Consider the following 18,439-nt stretch of genomic DNA (forward strand, 5'->3'; position numbering starts at 1 on the left):
GGAATTCAAAAATGATGTCATACTCATGAAGAGAGGCTGATCAGATTTATTATAATCCACTCTACATTTTAATATTTCTTCTTATGCCCCTAGATGCTGATACTGTCAAAATGGTTAAACATCGGCTGACACATCATTAGTCTAGCTTTCCCTTTTGGCAGTCAGTCCTGTATCTCCACATATGTGCTTGTGCATCATTTAGGGAGACCACAGATGCTGCAGAAGACTCTAGTATTTCACTAATTATGGTCTATCTCCATGACAACACAGTTTCTATACAGGGATTTGGCCATGTCAGAGGCTATTACGCACACATTTGCTGAAACAAACACACCGGTTATGTAACCCCCTCGGTCGGTGGTCTTCTTTAGGGTTATTTCTGAAGACAGTGTGCTGTGCCCTGAAGTGACCGTGAGGGTGGCCACAGCTGGCAATTCGGACACTGATCGCCCTCCAGATTTGTAGTAAAAGTGCACCATGCCTGCTTCCTCACAGTATGATACAGGTGCTAGGCTGATAAATAACATCGGCTGTGCCCACAATTGATAAGATTATCCCTGGCACGGTACTGAGGAGCTCACAAGCCCCCTGCACGCTATGGCTCTGATGCTGTCTGCAGGGGACTGCACTCTGGGGACCAGGTGGCCTTCACAGCTTGAACTCCACCAAGGTTGTACAGTTCGCTCTGCTCATGAGGACAGGGCCGGTGTCATATTCCCGTAGATTTCATCAGCTACAAGAGTGCGCCGAGAGACGCTTTATGTTGAATGACATGGACTTTCACGGAGCTGTCCACTGGGGTTGATGGGAAGACCTGTTTCAGGTGTCTCTGACGGAGGTGTTTTTGTTGTTGATGATTGGCAGTCTAGATGGGATGTTATTTATGTGTTGCCGTTTGGGGTTTGTGGCTGATTTTCACCAGTCGTTCAGTCGTGATCAGCTCACCTGTTGGAATGATGTGTGTGTGTGTGCTGGTGTGTGACTGGATGACTGTAGGGAGCGCTGCTTAGATTGATGGGGGTCTCTGATGGCTCGTTGTTATCTCTCTTCACTGATTGGACAATGAGACTGTTAGACCTGCAGAAAATCTGTCTATCTATCCTTTTATCTATCTGTCTGTCTTTCAAACAAGTATTTGTCAAGCCATTGTTTAGAATTTATCTTAATAAAAAAAGTAATAAAACATTAGTTGAATTTCTTTATAATTGTCTATTTACTTTACTTATGCTTTTTTATATATTCAAATTTGTGTTGAAATTCTATTTCCTGTTTGCTACCTCAATTCAAATTAAAATAAAATTGATTTTAAAAGGCATTCTAAATTCAATTCTGACGAAGCATTGGAAATGATGTCTTTCTACATACATTCTCTGACACTTGTCACATATATTTCTGAATATAATTTCTAATAATAATTGTTTTAAAATTATCTTTATAATGAACAAAATGATATAAAATAAGATTACTGTAAGTACAGTCTTTTTTTTTTTTCTTGTACCACAGTCTTACTTTCTTTGCTTCAAGTCAAAGTTTGTATTGTGTGGATTCTTCTTTGATTTGGTTGGTTAAGTTTATGACTTAGAAACAAACAAAGAAACAGAGACACATTTCAATCCTCATTACATACCTATTTGCAAACAATCAGGTTCTCAAATAATCTGTCTTAATCCCATCTGTACCAACATTGTGTTAGCCTAAATGATGTCCCACTGACTTCTCTAAACCCTCCTCAAATCCCACAATTCCCAGCTGCCAGACGGACACGACTCCTGATGCTCCTCAGCATTCCTTAAGACATTAACCTATGGCAGTATCAACTGTTGTTCTTGTTCTCTCAGTGTCTCCATGCCGGGGCCGGACTAGTTGATGTTGTCTCCCTTCATTAGAACCGAGAGAGGTAGTGCGTAGGAGTGGCTCCCCAGTGGGAGACATGCTTATTTGGGATTGAGAAGCTTTAGCGCATGTCCATTTCCTGTGGAGCATGGAAACTGAAGTGCACAAAATTCTCCTTGTCTTGTGATCAAGAATATAAAATATATCATTATATTTGATATGGTTGCATGTGAATCACATTATGAAATGGGCCTAAATGTTTTTCTACAAAACACATTGGCCACAATTATTGGCACCCGTAGAAATTCTTATGAGTAAAATATCTCTGCATATATTTACATTTATATTTACATTTTTTTTAGGAACATGAAATTGTCTAGCTGTGACTTCTTATTTCACAGGAGTATAAATATGAGGAAACACAAAGGCCAAATACCCTTAATCATCCATCACAATGAGTAAAACCAAAGAAAATAGTTCTGATGTTCAGCAAAAGATTGTTGAGCTTCACAAAGTAGAAAGTGGCTGTTAGAAAATAGTAATTATTAAGAAGTTCCAATCAACTAAAGATGTTACGAATCTGCCTAGAAGAGGACGTGTGTCTATATTGTCTTAATGCACGGTGACGGCGAGGAGGAGAGTTTGAGTGGCCAAAGACTCTCCAAGGATCACAGATAGAGAATTGCTGAGATTAGTTGAGTCTTGGGGTCAGAAACCCTAAAAAAACTCGAGAAAAATCCTCTTCACTCATCCAAGAACAAACTCCAGCATATTCAGGTGTCAGACATGACTGGAACTTCAAAAGGAACCTGGATCTGTGGTCAGATGAAACAAAAAAAAAAAAAGAGCTTCTTGGCATTAAACCCCACCAGAAGGGTTTGGTGCAAGCAGGGATAAAAAGTACCCCATGCCCACGGTTAAATATACCATTGGATCTTTAATGTTGTGGGCCTGTTTTTCTGCTGGAGGTCCTGGACATCTTGTTCAGATACATGGTATCATGGATTTTAGCAAATACCAACAGATAAAAAATCAAACCTGACGCCCTCGGCTAAAAATCTTATAATGGGCCGTGGTTGGATCTTTCATCAGGATGATGATCCAAAACAAACATCAAAATCAACACAAAAATGTGTCCCTGGCCTGAGCACAAAATGGCCGTCCCAGTTCCATGACCTGAACTCTATAGAAAATGAGTGGGTTGAACCAAAGAGGAGAAGCACTAACATGGATCTGGAGAGATTCTGTATGGAGGAATGGTCTCTGATCTCTTGTCAGATGTTCCTAAAATTCATCAGGCATTAAATGAGAATATCTTAGGAAAATGAGGCAGCAAAAGTATTTAATAAAACGTTGCCAATAATTATGGCCAACGTGTTTTGGTGAAAAACATTTATTTCAAATGGAATGTGATTTTCCCCACAATTTCAATTATTTTACTTCAATGAAAAGTTCGATTTTTTTACTCTCTAAATGCAGTCCCTTGCAAAGCATTGCTGGGAACTACACGTCCACCGCCCAGTTAGTTGTCAACAAAAGTGATTTATGTAGTCCCAAAACAAAATAATTAAATAAACTTCAGTTTTAAATAGATTAGGTCAATTGAACACAATGAAATTAAGTTGTGACAAAATCGTGTTACTTAAATTGAACAAGGCAGACATCGTTGAATTAATTTGTGAGTGTACAATACGGTTCACAAACAAACCATGGGCGCAAAACATGGTTTGTTTGATGTTTTAAGACTGAAAATTCACAAACCACTTTCTTAATGTTAGCTATACGAGACAACATTGATGACATATTCAACCAGCCCAAAACTCTCTCTCATTATGTGTTAGTTATTACTTTCAAAAATACCAAAAACAAAGTGTATTGCATGGTGCATTTGGTTTTTAATAATAGTCCCTAAAAACACAGTGCTGTCTCTGACAGCGGCATCAGGGAATGTTCTCAGTGGGTGTTTCTGTCAAGTGAATGCAGCATTGTCATGTTTTCCTGTCTCCGGAACAGGTGTTTGGTCACCGCTCTACTCTTCCCCATAGTGTCAGCAGCTGTGGCTGAGCGCTGCGCATCCCTCAGCTGATCAAAGCATCTCTATGTTTCGTAGGTGCTTAGACAAATAGAGTGTTGATGAAGTAAACACTCTCTTTCACACGGTGGATGGAGGGTGGTGCAAGCAGATAGATATCTATTCAACCTGCACATCTTTGTCCAGAGAGATTAGATAAAACCCAAGCTTGCGATCACCGCTGTAATTCTCAGAGACGAGATTGCTGGTCTGATGGACCGTTAGAGTGAATCAATACTTAATCACCTGGTTTGAGAGGATGACCTGCTAGGCCATGGGAAATGGAAGCACATTTGAACAGTATCTGTGTCAGATTTAAGGTCTTAGCATGTTAATTTATGCATCTATAATTTATTTTTCATCAATAAAAGTTTCATTTATGCTAAAATGCAAGCAAAAGTATTATCAGCACACATTTTTTAGTTAAAAGTTCTATACAAAAAAGAGGTGAGCTTGTCATGACTGAAGCAATAATGTAGTGAAAGGAAGTGTGCTTATAATCGAGAGATTCCACTTAGGAGTACACTGTTGGTCATATTTATGATGCTTCACTCTAAAAACTAATTCAGAGGACCTTTAGTCATTACTTAAATATATATATTGTTGTGAAATAAAAAATCAAGTTCTGAGATACTGTTAGACTTTTTACTTGTAATTGTTATTTTATTGAGCTGGGATGACACACAAATTATGCCTATTGATTAAACATACTATCATGACTTGTCAGAGTTTAACATTTTCAGTTGATCAAAAATTAATTTAATTTTAAGTTCTGTTAATGTAAAAAACAATTTGATGACGTGTAAACGGTCCACAGTTACCGTGTGCATGTTTAAGGCCAGACGAGTGTGGCCACAGCTGAAACTCGCTGAAGCGTAATGTGGTGAATGGTAAGTAATTTTATGCTTACACATATTCGCTCAGGATTCTGTTGGTGATAGCCTACTGTAACCGAATACCGAAATCTGGAAGTCCTTACTCTGAAATTTGAGCAGTGTTGATAGTAGGCTGTTAGTCTGTGTGCCGAGGTAAAGTTGGCTAGTAGCTACGCTATTTGTTCAGATACTTTGCTCAAAACAAGTCGGAGTTATGTAGGGCCCTATGAATTCCGTTTTAGTTTTCCAAATTTCGTTTTTATTGTTTACAATTGTGACAGGCGCCCGCGCATTTTACTGAGAGAACGAGCAGAGAGAGAGAGAGAGAGACCCTCCTCCGGCCACGCGCGCGCACTCTCACAGTCTTCAAACTGTCTTGTTCTCCCTCCCTTCCTCGCGCATATTAACGTTAATCAAAACTGATATTACCATCAAAATCAATAGAGAATTGACACGATGGTAATAGGTCGGAAGACCGAAGTTTCACGTGAAGCATTCAGAGATTTTTTCCCCTTAGCTACCGCTGGGTGTTAATTGTACTAAAATAACGTTGCCTTATCTTCTCTGAAAAGCGTTCCGCACATTCAGCTGACATAAACCACACTTTAAATAAACGAACGAAACCTATCCAGTGATGAAATGTTTTCTGTGTTCCTGTCCAATGACAGTGTAGTGACCATACATTTCAATTGAATGTTTGATTTGAAGTGATAAGTCGGCTATAGGTTGATTTCTAAGAAAATGTATGCTTTACGTTGTATTAGAAAGGACATGGTAATACAGTTCATTTAAATCTTTTGAAAGGGAAATATATTAAAAGATGAATGTTACATGTATGTTTAAAAGAGTAATCAACTTCAAATAAAAACAAAAGGGCTCAACTTAACTCTTGCAGAGATCAACTTAATTATTAAGTTCATGTTACTTAGAAATGTGTTTTATTGTGGCCAGGGGCGTAGTTTGTGGGGGGGTTGGGGGGGAGATAACCCCCCCAATATTTAAATCTATGCATTACAACCCCCCCAATATTTATACCATGATCACATGAAAAATATGCAGACCCAAATTTCAACCCCCCCAATGTTCAAACCAAATCTACACCCTTGATTGTGGCCAAAAAAACTGCTTCACCTAACTTAAAACATTATGTTGGATCAACTTAATTACTTGCATTCATGTTGAAAATTATTAAGTTCGTGTTACTTAGAAATGCATTTTATTGTGGCCCAAAAAAAGTAATTAACCGTACTCAAAACATCGCTTTGAATTAATGTAATTCTGCCAGCAGTCTTAACATAAAAATTCTAGTGGAAAACGTTAACATATTTTTTTTTGTTGACCCAATGTTTTATTTTTTAGAGTGTACTCGTTCAGTTCATTTGAACAGTATCTGTGTCAGATTTAAAGTCTTGGCATGTTAAAGGATTAGTTCACCCACATTGAACGTTAGTTCACTGGATGTTACCGGAAGCTAGTGATTACGGTTTATAAATTTATAATTATAGATATTTTTATTACAAAACGCTTCGCTTCAGAAGGCCTTTATTAACCCCCTGGATCCGTATGGATTACTTTCATGATGGATGGATGCGCTTTTTTGGGCTTCAAAAAACAAGGTACCATTCACTCCAATTATAAAGCTTGGAAGAGACAGGATATTTTTATATAACTTTGATTGTGTTTGGCTGAAAGAAGACAGTCATTTACACCTAGGATGGCTTATGGGTGAGTAAATTGTGGGATCATTTTAATTTTGGGGTGAACTAACCCTTTAATTTAAACATCTAGAATTATTTGTTATCAATAAAAAAATTATTTATGGAAAAAATGCATGCATAAGTCTGTGGCCACTAGTGATTTATTTGTATTTTGCATTAAAAAAAATATAGGCTATTATCAACATGAAGATTTGAGTTAAAAGTTAAAAAAGAGAGACTTTTTAATATGAGAATGCATTTGATTCATCCATCTTTTTTTTCTTTTTTTTTGTTGATCAAAGTATTCAAGCTGCATGAAGTTCATGCAGAAGTTCAGACACAAGTTTGTGTCTCCAGCATTGATTTAAGATCCAAAGAGCATCTTGAGCTTCACTGGAAACAAAGGCATTTGTATGAACAAAGTCAGATGATCAATGTCACACATACTGTATATTCAAGGACCAAGAAACAATTCAATTTTTTTTCCAAATATGTATTTTTAATTTTATGTAATACAATTTATTTTATTTTATTATTACCAGTAATTAAAATTTTATGTTTTTTTTTTTTTTTTCTCAAATTTTAGATTTTCAGTGTGGCCTTAGACTTTTGGATTCCACTTTGTCAATCTATCCTGTTTTTATTCAAAGACTGAGATGAATCCAGCCATGTGAGGTTTGTTTGACTGAGAGTCACTGGTTTGGAAGGAGACACATAGCAGTTAATAGGATCATGAAAGCAGGAGTCTCAGGTGTCTTGAGAGCAGGAATGGGGTGAATACATCATAAACTGTGTGTGTGAGAGAGAGAGAAATGTTTTCTGCCATTTTGCAAGGCTTCCTGGTGACAGGAATGGGTTGTGTTCACACTTTACTCCTTCCTTTCACAAAAAACTACGGATGCCTGTATTAATAGAGGTGTCTAACTGTTTAAACTCGGCTCATTCTCACCTCATAGAAATAGCATAGCAAAAAAAAAAAAAAAAACTTTTCTTTTGAGAACAACATCTGTAGAGCACAATATTTGTCATCACGTTGAAGATTCTGCATACCTTCTGCGTGTTACTACCTCCCAAGGTTTCTTCCTCATCCTATTGACCATCTTATGAAGCTTTTCCTTGCAGTCTCAGTCTCAGAACAGTCCCAAACCTTAAAGGTATACTCACCTTCATGTCGTTCCAAACCTATATGACCTTTTCTTCTGTGGAGAACATAAAAGAAGATATTTTGAGGCAATGTCTTTTTACTTTTCGTGGTGCGTAAAATGGAAGTCAGTGGTAACCAAACGTGTTGGAATACCATCATTCTTAAAAATATCTTCTTTTTTGTTCTCTTTTTTCATACAGGTTTGGAACAACATTAGGGTGAGTAAAAGGACCAAACAGTCAGCACCAAACATCATCAGAGCCATACTTGAGCTTTGAATGAGAAACAGACTGAAATTTACATTGTTGACAGATAATCTTTCCCTATGGAGAAAATCCAGGTCATTCAGATGAAAGTGTGACTTGTCATGGCAGTTTCAAAGTCAGAAGTGATGTGCTTTCAAGGGGATAGACAACAAGATCTGCAGCAGAGGGGCGATTGGGAGATACCGACCTCTGTGTAATGGTCAACTTGAATCATGTCATTGATTTTCGCACAACTCTGACAGAAATTCAATCACTGTTTGTGGATAAATATATAGATATACATAGAAATGAATGAGAAGTGTCATAAACTGAATCAAAATGGTCTCAATCCAAAACTAATGTTTAATGACAAACATTGGATATTGGCCGACAGGCTGTCGATTCTTTGAATGATAAGCTGTTTTATCACAAAAGCAGTTTATTCAGCATAGTGAAGCCTCTCCCCCATTGATATCAATTTGTTACACTTTTTTTTTTTTTTGCCAACCTTGGAGGCTTGCCTTAAAGTGGATTTGATTTAGTTTAAGTTTTTGTAATTTTATGTGCCTTTGTCATCTTTATAAGTTCTGTTTTTTTATTTTTCTATTTAGCTAAATTATTATTTTATTTCAGTTTTAGTTAACAGTAACGATGCTGGTAGTGTCTTTGGGTGAACGTTTTTATTATTTCAGCTTGTGCAATTGAATTGATTCAGAATTGAATAAAAAATGTATTGAACTGAATCGAATATTGAATCGAATACCCACATTTTCTTAACCAGCACTTCCCTGTGGGAATGATCAGTTCCACATAGCACTGTCCAGAGGAAATTCTCATCTTAACTGGTCGTCATTGGTATTCAGATGAACAATCTGAACATGCTCTTTTCCATAAGGCCAGCACTTGAAGTCCAGACTGAGCCTGAGTCCAGACCGAGGGACAAAGATCAGGCTGATTAAGTACAGCAGTGCCAGAGAGCAGTGAGTCACTGAGCCTCTTCCATTTTCTTTCTTCCCCTTTCTTCTACTTTATTAATCTCCTCTTTTGGGTCTGTAGTTTCTCTCACCTCTCTCATTTTCTCAGTCTTCATCACTTTAACTCTGGCTTTCTTCTGGCCTGCCTTTCTCTGCCCCTCATTTTCAGTCCTTGTCTATGCTGCCCTACAAAGGCAAAAGACCTTAAAGGGACAGTTCACCCAAAAATGAAAATTCTGTCAGTAATTACTCACCCTCATGTTGTTCAACCCCGTAAGGCTTTCGTTCATCTTCGGCACACAAATTAAGATATTTTTGATTAAATCTGAGAGCTCGCTCACTCCTTCATAGGCTGCTAGGTAATCGATATCTGCCAGCCCAGAAAAGTTAGTAAAGACATTAAAATAGTCCAAGTGACTACAGTGGCTCAACCTTAAGTTTATCAAGCGATGAGAATACTTTTTGTGTGCAAAAAACAAACAAAAATATTCTACTTTATTCTACTATTCATTTTCTTCTGTGTGGGCTTCTGAGTGAGTTCACGTAGAGTAACAGCGCAGCGCTTCTGGGTTGTACGTCAGAACGTAGGCTCACTATTGGCCGACGCTGGTCATTTGTGTGATGCATGTGATGCTGGCCAATAGTGAGCCTATGTCGCTTGATAAACTTAAGGTTGAGCCACTGTAGTCACTTGGACTATTTTAACGATGTCTTTACTAACTTTTCTGATAGCCCTCATCACAGGCGCTTCCTGAGATTCATGTGCAGATTTATTCCGGACGCTGTGATTGTAGATATAACCCGCTTGTAACAGCTGGTCTGATGTTGTATGCACTTGTTGCTTCATTATGTTGTATGCACCAATATACCTGGGCCGTGTTGCTTCATTATTAACACTCCATGTGATATATTATTCCTGCGTCGGCTCGACCGTGTTTATGGCAGTGCTAAAGGCACCGGCGAAGTTTTGGCACTCTGCCAGCTAGATGCATGAGTGTTCCAACCAGGTCCGGTACCTGAACTGGGTGAGACGGGGCTTTAGTTCTTTGCTGTATTCATCTGCTACGGCATGTGTAACATTTTTCTGTCAACTCTGCATATCTTCACGATCGATATCGCATGTTTGTCGATGGAGCGGGTTCAGACCATACTGACCGCGTTTGCGCAGGACAAAGCTCTGAGGACATCAGAAGTTAAAGGGACTGATGGCAGCTGTACAAAGTACACAGGTTACACCGTAATTTCAATTTTAATGGACAGTAAAACAAAGGCAGAACACTGTACAATCTGATAGGTATCATTATTTGATAGAACACCGGCACAGTAACTTTATATTGACGCGCGGCTAAACAAAGGCAGAGTACCGTAACTCAATTTGAGCGTTCCAAAACAAAGCCAAAGAGCGGTAACTGATGTTACGGTGTTCTGCCTCGGCTTTTGGAAGTTACTGTTAAGACAACCCATTATTTTCTCGAAAAAATAATGGAATTGACTCAAGATACTTATCCACATGAATAAAGGAGGTCTTGAATGTGCCAAAAATATCAATAACTAATTTTCGACCAAAAACGAAGGTCTTTTGCCTTTGCACGGCAGTATGGTCCTCCCTCGCCTCCTACGCTCTGTGCAGCTGCCGAGTACCTCTGTAATGCAGTTCATACTGTCTATTACTGTGACTCACAGCTTGACTGCACAGTCACAGGTGTGTTCCCCTACGGACGGCAGCGATCGCCACCATCCAGACCCCCCCGCTCTCAGATAGTAGCTCTGATTACAGCCATCGATCAATGTGTATAGTTGGTTGTGAGCGCGTTCACGTGTGTTATGTCATAGCGCCTCAAAAGCTGATCTCAATATAGTAATGTGCAACAATATATGGCTAAAACATGGTCTACTGTTTTCTGTCAGTCTGAGCTTGATAAAAATGATGGCTAATTGTGCCTCTTAGCCTCAGATAAGGCAAGACACCATGAATAAGGTAAATTTGTTAACTGAGAGACATCACCATACTTCCCCAGTTTATTAATCACAGTACGTTAAGTCAATTATTTTTGTATTAGCCTACAGGTTTTCTGCAATGTTATGTTTGAATGTTGATGTTGCTTGTTTTTTTTGTTTTTTTTTGCATTGTAAAGATTTTTTCCAGAGAGGATTTTTGGATATTTCTTTTTATTGTTCGTTCGTCATTTATTTATTTATATAGCACCTTACAGGCTAGTTCCAAAGTGCTGTACATTACAATAGAAAGCAAAAGAACATCAGGACAAAACATAAAAACATCCATGTGTACTAATGTACTAAAATGCCAAAGAGTACAAATAAGATTTTAAATGATCCTTAGAGTTAAGGTAGATCTAACATCCAATGGCAGATTATTCCACAGTCTTGGACCAGCGACGGAGAAAGCATGATCCCCCTTCAATTTGAGACACGCACGGGGAATAGTTTGAAGAAACTTGTTCGATTATCTTTTTGCCTGGAGTGTAGGGCTTAATAAGCTCAGCTAAGTATTCTGGCACCATTCCGTGAAGTGCTTTAAAACATATATCAGAATCTTATACTGTATCCTAAATTGTACTAGTAGCCATCCTAAAAAGGAAAACGGGAGTATCATGATCCGTTTCCCCAGCATTCATTAACCTTGCAGCAGCATTTTGTACTAGCGGCAAGCAAACAACGTATGTTTGGCAGGTCCCAACATAAAGAGAACTACAATAATCTAGACGGGAAAAAATATAAGCATGGAGAAATTTCTTTTGGTTTCAATTTGGCTATATTCCTTAAATAGAAGAAGCAATTACAAACCACCGTCTTTATCTTAAATAGTTCCCAAGTTATTTACTTGATCCTGCAGGTACCCCTTCCATGGGCCTAAGTTATCGTTTCTGTGCGACCAAAAACAACAATTTCTGTTTTGTTTTCATTCAATTTAACGAAGTTTTCAGCCATCCACAGCTTTACTTCCTCCAGACACTTAAGAGGTATGGCATTGGAATCCTTACTACTGGGTCTCAACAGCAAGTAGACTTGAGTGTCATCTGCATAAAGATGGTAAGAAATACCATACATCTTAAAAATCCTTCCCAAAGGGAGCATGTACAATGAAAACAGGACTGGACCCAAAATGGACCCTTGTGGGACCCCACAGGTAATAGGTGCTGGAGCAGAGAAATAGTTACCAATCTTCACTGAAAATGATCTACATTCCAATAAGAGGCAAACCATTTTAAGACCGTCCCCTGAATACCAACAAACTGCTTTAAAGGATCGATGGTGTCAAAAGCTGCTGACAAATCCAATAAAATGAATGCTGCATGATTACCTGCATCTGTAATTAAAAGAAGATCATTAACAACCCTTAAAAGGGCTGATTCTGTGCCCACCCCAGACTGAAATGTATCTAAAATATTATTCTTTGTTAAGAAACTTTTTCAAGTACTTAAGACAAGCCAGGCAATCTATCACTCTATAAATCAGAAAAAACATCTTTCAACAGCCAGAAATATTTTAAGGAATACATTTATGTATAAACCAGGTGAATGATATATGAACAAACCCATCAGTAAAAACCTTAAGATATAAATTAAACTTGAGCATTTAGTGTATGTTAGTATTTCTGAAGTGGAGATTTCTGGCTCAGTGCATGAGGAAAATAACTTTTTGAACAATTGCTTGATGTCGCTTTGGATTTGCATATGCTGAATAAATACATGTAGATGCAAGCAGATGGAGTAAAATAAACTCTGTAAATGTGTATTTTGGATATTTTCATTGCAGTCTGAAAGGAAGCATGTTCTGGAGGCTAAATAGACCAAGCTCTTGATATTGACCAGTGCATGAAAAAAAAAAAACCAATACTTTTGCCTGTAGTCTTTTGCCATAAGCAGAGAAATGTTTAGATTGCACCACAAAGACAAATCAAAATTTGTCACATAGGAAAGGAATCTATGGATGGCGTACATATAGTTTTATAAACTTGGATAGACGTATTTAAAAATTACATAGCTTCCATGATTGAAAGACCAATGGAGTCTTTCAGTCATTAATGCCCCATTAAGAATAGCAATTGCAGCAAATGATTTATAGAGGTAATATGTCTAATCTGTTGTTCATTAAATCCCCATGTGGTCTGTCAGATGCTCTTCTAATGCAGTTCACCCTTGAACCAGATGGACCATTTTAATGTCTCTGTGATGACATACTGATATCCCATGTGCATTGTTTCAAAGCTTTCTTAAGTTAAATGCACAAAGCATCTTACCCATATGAGATACGAGTTAAATGTATATTGTCATTTCCACAATGAACAATTGAATACAAGATGAATAGACAAAATGAGGCATTATTTTTTCCTAAAATGGTTGTGTGCATTCAAACGTGTGCTTCGAGCATGAGACCAGAGTAGCTTGTGGGTGTATGGATGCACACAGAAAGTAGTGCAAACCAGCAGGCACAGATAGATTATGTAAATACATCTTCATGAGTGTTCAGCTTTTTTCTCAAATGCACAGCGCTTTGTCTACACATTTGTTGCTCACTGAATGATGGATCCGAGAAACACGGGAAGTGCCGTTTCTTATAGTGCCTCTCAGGGCATCACTGTTCAGATCAGAGCTGCTTTTGGGAGAGGACGGTTATCGTTCTGGGTTCTCAAGGGGAAGTACTTAACAGCCACTTAGATGATTCATCTCGTTGTATGCTCTGAAATTAGACGTGTAGATTAGAAACATATTTGCAACTTGTTGTTAAAGTGTCTTTCTGCATGTCTGCACATCTTCAGAGTAAAAAAAAAAGGTCAAATCTTATTAAAAGCTATTGCCATAGTAGTTGACTCAAACTGTATGCGTTGATGGGCCCTGCTGTTCAGCTTCTTTTGTGAGGCCCCTGGAAATAGTCCTATGCAATCCCTGTCTGCATGCATTTTCCCTTCATGAATGCGCATTTTAGCTGTCTAAATGTATCATAAAGGCTGTTAACGGGAAAAACTTGAAGCTGGGAATGCTTAAGCCACTGCCTCCGGTGGCACAAGCCGAGCAATAAAAGTGCTATTACTGCCATAAACATCTGATTGCTTCCGCAAATGCAGTCGATTATGTAGCAGCGAAAGGACCTCGATACCGCTGAGATATTGATAGCATCAATCACACAGCGAGTCGATAGGTTGACTTTACTCAGCTGTCACGGCAGATGCAAATCTCATAACTGGCCTTTCATTGCGATCATGTAAAAAAAGTATTTTAGTTTCTTTGCTGGGCAACTCTCCTCATGTATCTTGATTTATGTTATTCTTGGCGCACAAGCACTTGGCTACTTGTCAAGAAAGATGGACTAACGCATTAGTCATGCTTTTGCGCCAATATGAACATCCTCTCCATCCTTCATCGGTGAGATTAGGGGGCTGGGGAACTGTTGCCGTTGTTTATTTGTTTTTGAAGTGAGCCCACAGCGCTTGAGGCGGTTAAATCCCAGGCGCAGTAACAGGTAGTTCGCCCTGACTCTGCCTTACTGAAATATTTAGCTGTGCTCCAGGAACCAGCGGTAAATCTCGTTCCCAGTTGCAATTGTTTTCCCGTCATGGCTGTTTACCTCACAAAAGGAGAATGAGTATGAGGCAGAACACAATTACTTCTGCAATAAGATTTTCCCTTGCATCATGCGAGTTCATAGATAGCGAAGCCCATTGGGAAAGAAATGGAATTAAAAACTTGACTTGTGAGAACAAATGGCTGTTATTAAAGGAATTCATTAAGCAGTTGGAAATAATAAGATGCTAATTGCTTAAGTTTATTCAGTGTTCTGTTTGATCTTTGCCTGCATACCTCTTATCAACTCCTCCCTCTATGTTCCTGCAGGCTCCATTGAGGCTTGCTTAAGTCACCTGCTGAAGCGAAGAGCGGCTGGATTCCTCCGCAGCGATAAGATCGCCGCCCTCTTCACCAAGATCGGCAAGGTGAACACCACGGCGAGTGAGATCTGTCGCAAGGTTCAAGAACAGCTACAGCAGCAGGCCGAAATCACCAGGTCTGACTTCTTATTGTGCGCAAAACTATGCCCAATCTAATTGAAATTATTATTATTTTATGCATCTTTTCATTTAATTAAACAATTTTCTTTTCAGCTGATATCACGTTGGCCATGTGGGCTATCGGTTAATCATAGTGTACACTATCCGTCAAAGCGTTAGTTCACCCTGTAGCCCTAGACTGGCTGCCCACTGAAGCTAAGCAGGGTTGAGCCTGGTTAGTACCTGGATGGGAGACCTCCTGGGAAAACCAGGTTTCTGCTGGAAGGGGTGTTAGTGAGGCCAGCAGGGGGTGCTCACCCTGTGGTCTGTGTGGGTCCTAACACCCCAGTATAGTAATGGGGACACTATACTATCAAAAAACACCATCCTTCAGATGAGACGTTAAACCGAGGTCCTGGATCTCTGTGGTCATTAAAAATCCCAGGATGTCCTTCGAAAAAAATTAGGGGTTTAACCTTGGCAAATTTGCCTATTGGCCTCTGTCCATTATCCCCATACATACTGATTGGCTTCATCACTCATCACATGTCTCCTCTCCACCAATAAGCTGGTGTGTGGTGGGTGTTCTGGTGCACTGTGGCTGCCGTCACATCTTTCAGGTGGATACTGCCAATTAGTGGTGGTTAAGGAGATTCCCCTCTTTCCATGTAAATATTAATGTAAAAAATTATTATTATTATCATTACCTTTCTGCGCCTTGTGATTACGTTGCATTCTATGTGGGGTCAGAAAGCGCTCAGATTTAATCAACAATATCTTCATTTGTGTTCCGAAGTCTTGCGGGTTTGGAACGGGTGAGTAATTAATGAAAAAATGAAAATTTTTGGGTGAACTGTCCTGTCCAAAGTATACTTTGTTCTTTTCGCGTATGCTAGCATATGCACATAGTCGAACACGTAACTTTTTAAAATTATACTCCATTTGATAGAGTGCACGAAACCAGGGGTCGACATGTGTTCTAGAAAGTTTCATCTTTGTCCAGTGTCTGCGCTATTTTTCTCCGGAAGTTATGACCGATACAAATGTCTTTGTATCATTTTAAGCTAAAATTGCGGGTATCTCATTACCCCCTCACACAACATTTGTTGTTGCTGTTCCGTCTTTTTAGTTTCGTTTTCTACTGTAAAACCATGGCCTAGGCCACTGTTGCCACTTCGTGGGACAACTGATTAGTGCAAAACCAATTTAATGCGCAGTTACAAAAATCGGGTGGCGCGCATAGTGTACTTTTCTGGTGACAAAATTTGTATGCGGACTCTCACATACGCACAAAAACCTGAAGTATACTTTGGGCTTTAGCCTTGTCACGTCCCCCTTTTTATAACTTCGGGTCCCCCCTAGGGGTTGTGCCTCCCACTGTGGGAACCACTATCATAGCCAATAGCCACATAGCTTTTGCTTTTGACTAGGTTCTCCAGCCTTTCTAAAATCTGGTTACCAATGAATAATGTAACAAAGTTTACGGAAATAATGTCAAGTCACCTTTATTTATATAGCGCCTTATACAATACAGATTGTTTCAATGCAGCTTTACAGTGATAAACAGGAAAATAATAATTAATGATGCAAACAGAATTCAATTCTGCTGTAAATCAGCTCTAAAAAAGACAATTGTGTCATTATTCATCTGAAGTCAGTTCAGTGTTGATTCGGTTAGGTTCAAAAACAGTGTAGATGGTGCAAAATTCGCCAATTATGAATCAGTATATTAGGCTGCCCCAACATACAGCAATGACATACTTTACTTTTAACAGTCTCTCATTCTGCTTATTATTATGAACTGTAAGTAGAGTAAGTAATATGCTAAAAGGCAAAGAAGCCATAAACTGGAACTGATCATATTAGTGATATAAGCAATGCTTTATGACTGATAAGCTGTTGAGACAATGATGAAAGCAGGAAGCAGATCACATCTGGTGTGTGAAGAGGGATGATTTGCTGCGTTGACTGGCTCTGCAGCACTCTAAATGAGGGATGGTTTGGGCGGATGCTCCAGGGCTTCGGTCAGCTTCTTATTTTCCAATTAACTCTCCATTAGCGGAGCCACATGGCCAATGTGTCACTCAAGAGTGGACCTCTCTGGTCTAATAGCCACAATCTCCAGGTGATGTGGTCAGAGATTAGTTGAAGCCACTTTGGTGTGTCAGTACAGTAGCTCACACACACACACACACATTTAAAGCATTATTGTGGAGTGCTGCTAGTCACATGATCTGCGGTGTTCCCTGCCTGTCCATTTTAACCACCCATCCCCCACCGCACACACTCGGTTACTGACGTTGCCACAGCAACACCATGGTGTCACCATTGCTAGAGCAACAAGATGCTCGCTGGTTATTGAATACCTCTACCGCAGCGATTCAGGGCTCAAACTCAGATCTAATAAAGCAACTGCATGTCATTAATTTCTTATATTGCACTCTAAACACATTTGTACTTCAGTGGGGGGTAGACCCCTGGGGGAGGGGGTGCCAGAGTTATAAAAAGGGAGGCATGGCAAGGCTAAGGGATAGTGTACAGGCAGCAGATTGTTATATAAAAGAAACCTCCTCAGGGTGATACAAGACCCCACTGCGAAATGATCCCACTTATTATGTGGCTAATTCAAATAATTGAACACAAAATATTAATTTGACATATTTTATTACCTCAAGATGGCTTACAATACCAGCTTGAGTGGTCTGTTCAGTTGTAGCGGTTGCTATCATGGAATAACACACTGCTACATGTGAAGAATCAGGATTGATTATTGCAAGAAGCCGTGTAAAAATATAAAAGAATGATGCATGGTTCTGCATGGACAAGTTTGTGAAAGGACTGCCAGTGCCAGGTAAACGTAAAGCAGGCGATGAATCTACTTTAAACGTTAAAACTTTTAAAACAACGTGTCTAGATGTGACGCGACAAAAACAAAAAGAACCCATAATAATCAATGATGCTGTCTACACTGGATGTGGCGTGGCGCGACAACACATTCCCGACAGTTAACTGTTATATTTCATTATATTCCCAATCCCATTAAATTTCTGACGTACTCCAAATGTTTGCGCAACTTCTGACTTAAAGGATTTGCTGTACAACGGTGATAAGGGTATACCTGCAGCCTGGAGATCTCCAAATTGGAAATAAAAAAGCTTACATTATAGAATCATATGTTTTTTCTATATATAAAATACTAGTTGATTTGTTGCTCATCCCTATTAAATACATGGATATTATATGTCAATTAGCTTAAAGCTAATCGGCCAAGCCACAAGACAAACACTGCAACAATATTTCAGTTTGCAATTTAAGTTAATTTTTCAATTGTTTTCTTTTTCTTTAGCTAACATATCTGTGTGTCTCTTACAAGTTTGCTGCTTTTCTTAACTATGTGTTTGTTTTCTTGCTTTATAAATGGAGACTCCTGAGCTTGTAGTCATCTATCAGAAAGTTGCATGAGTGATATGAAATACATGTTGACATGAACAATGGTTAAATATACAGTTTAGCTGACGTTATACAAAAATATGTGCAGTTTGTGTATTCGATATGGATTCACTTTATTAATAGCCTCTGAAGCTGCTCTAGATGCT

General features: G+C 38.9%; 1 protein-coding gene across 3 annotated transcripts in view; it reads left to right on the forward strand.

Annotated features, from left to right (window-relative positions):
* Positions 1–18,439, forward strand: part of sgsm2 (small G protein signaling modulator 2) — a 55,165-nt gene that overhangs the window by 13,295 nt on the left and 23,431 nt on the right. For all 3 annotated transcript variants that reach the window (XM_079885028.1, XM_079885029.1, XM_079885030.1), the window contains exon 3: positions 14,692–14,860. In XM_079885028.1, the coding sequence (XP_079741154.1) occupies positions 14,692–14,860 (169 nt within the window). The remainder of the gene's footprint in view (positions 1–14,691; positions 14,861–18,439) is intronic.

The sequence above is a fragment of the Squalius cephalus genome (assembly GCF_949319135.1).
Source record: "Squalius cephalus genome assembly, chromosome: 11".
NCBI lineage: Eukaryota > Metazoa > Chordata > Actinopteri > Cypriniformes > Leuciscidae > Squalius > Squalius cephalus.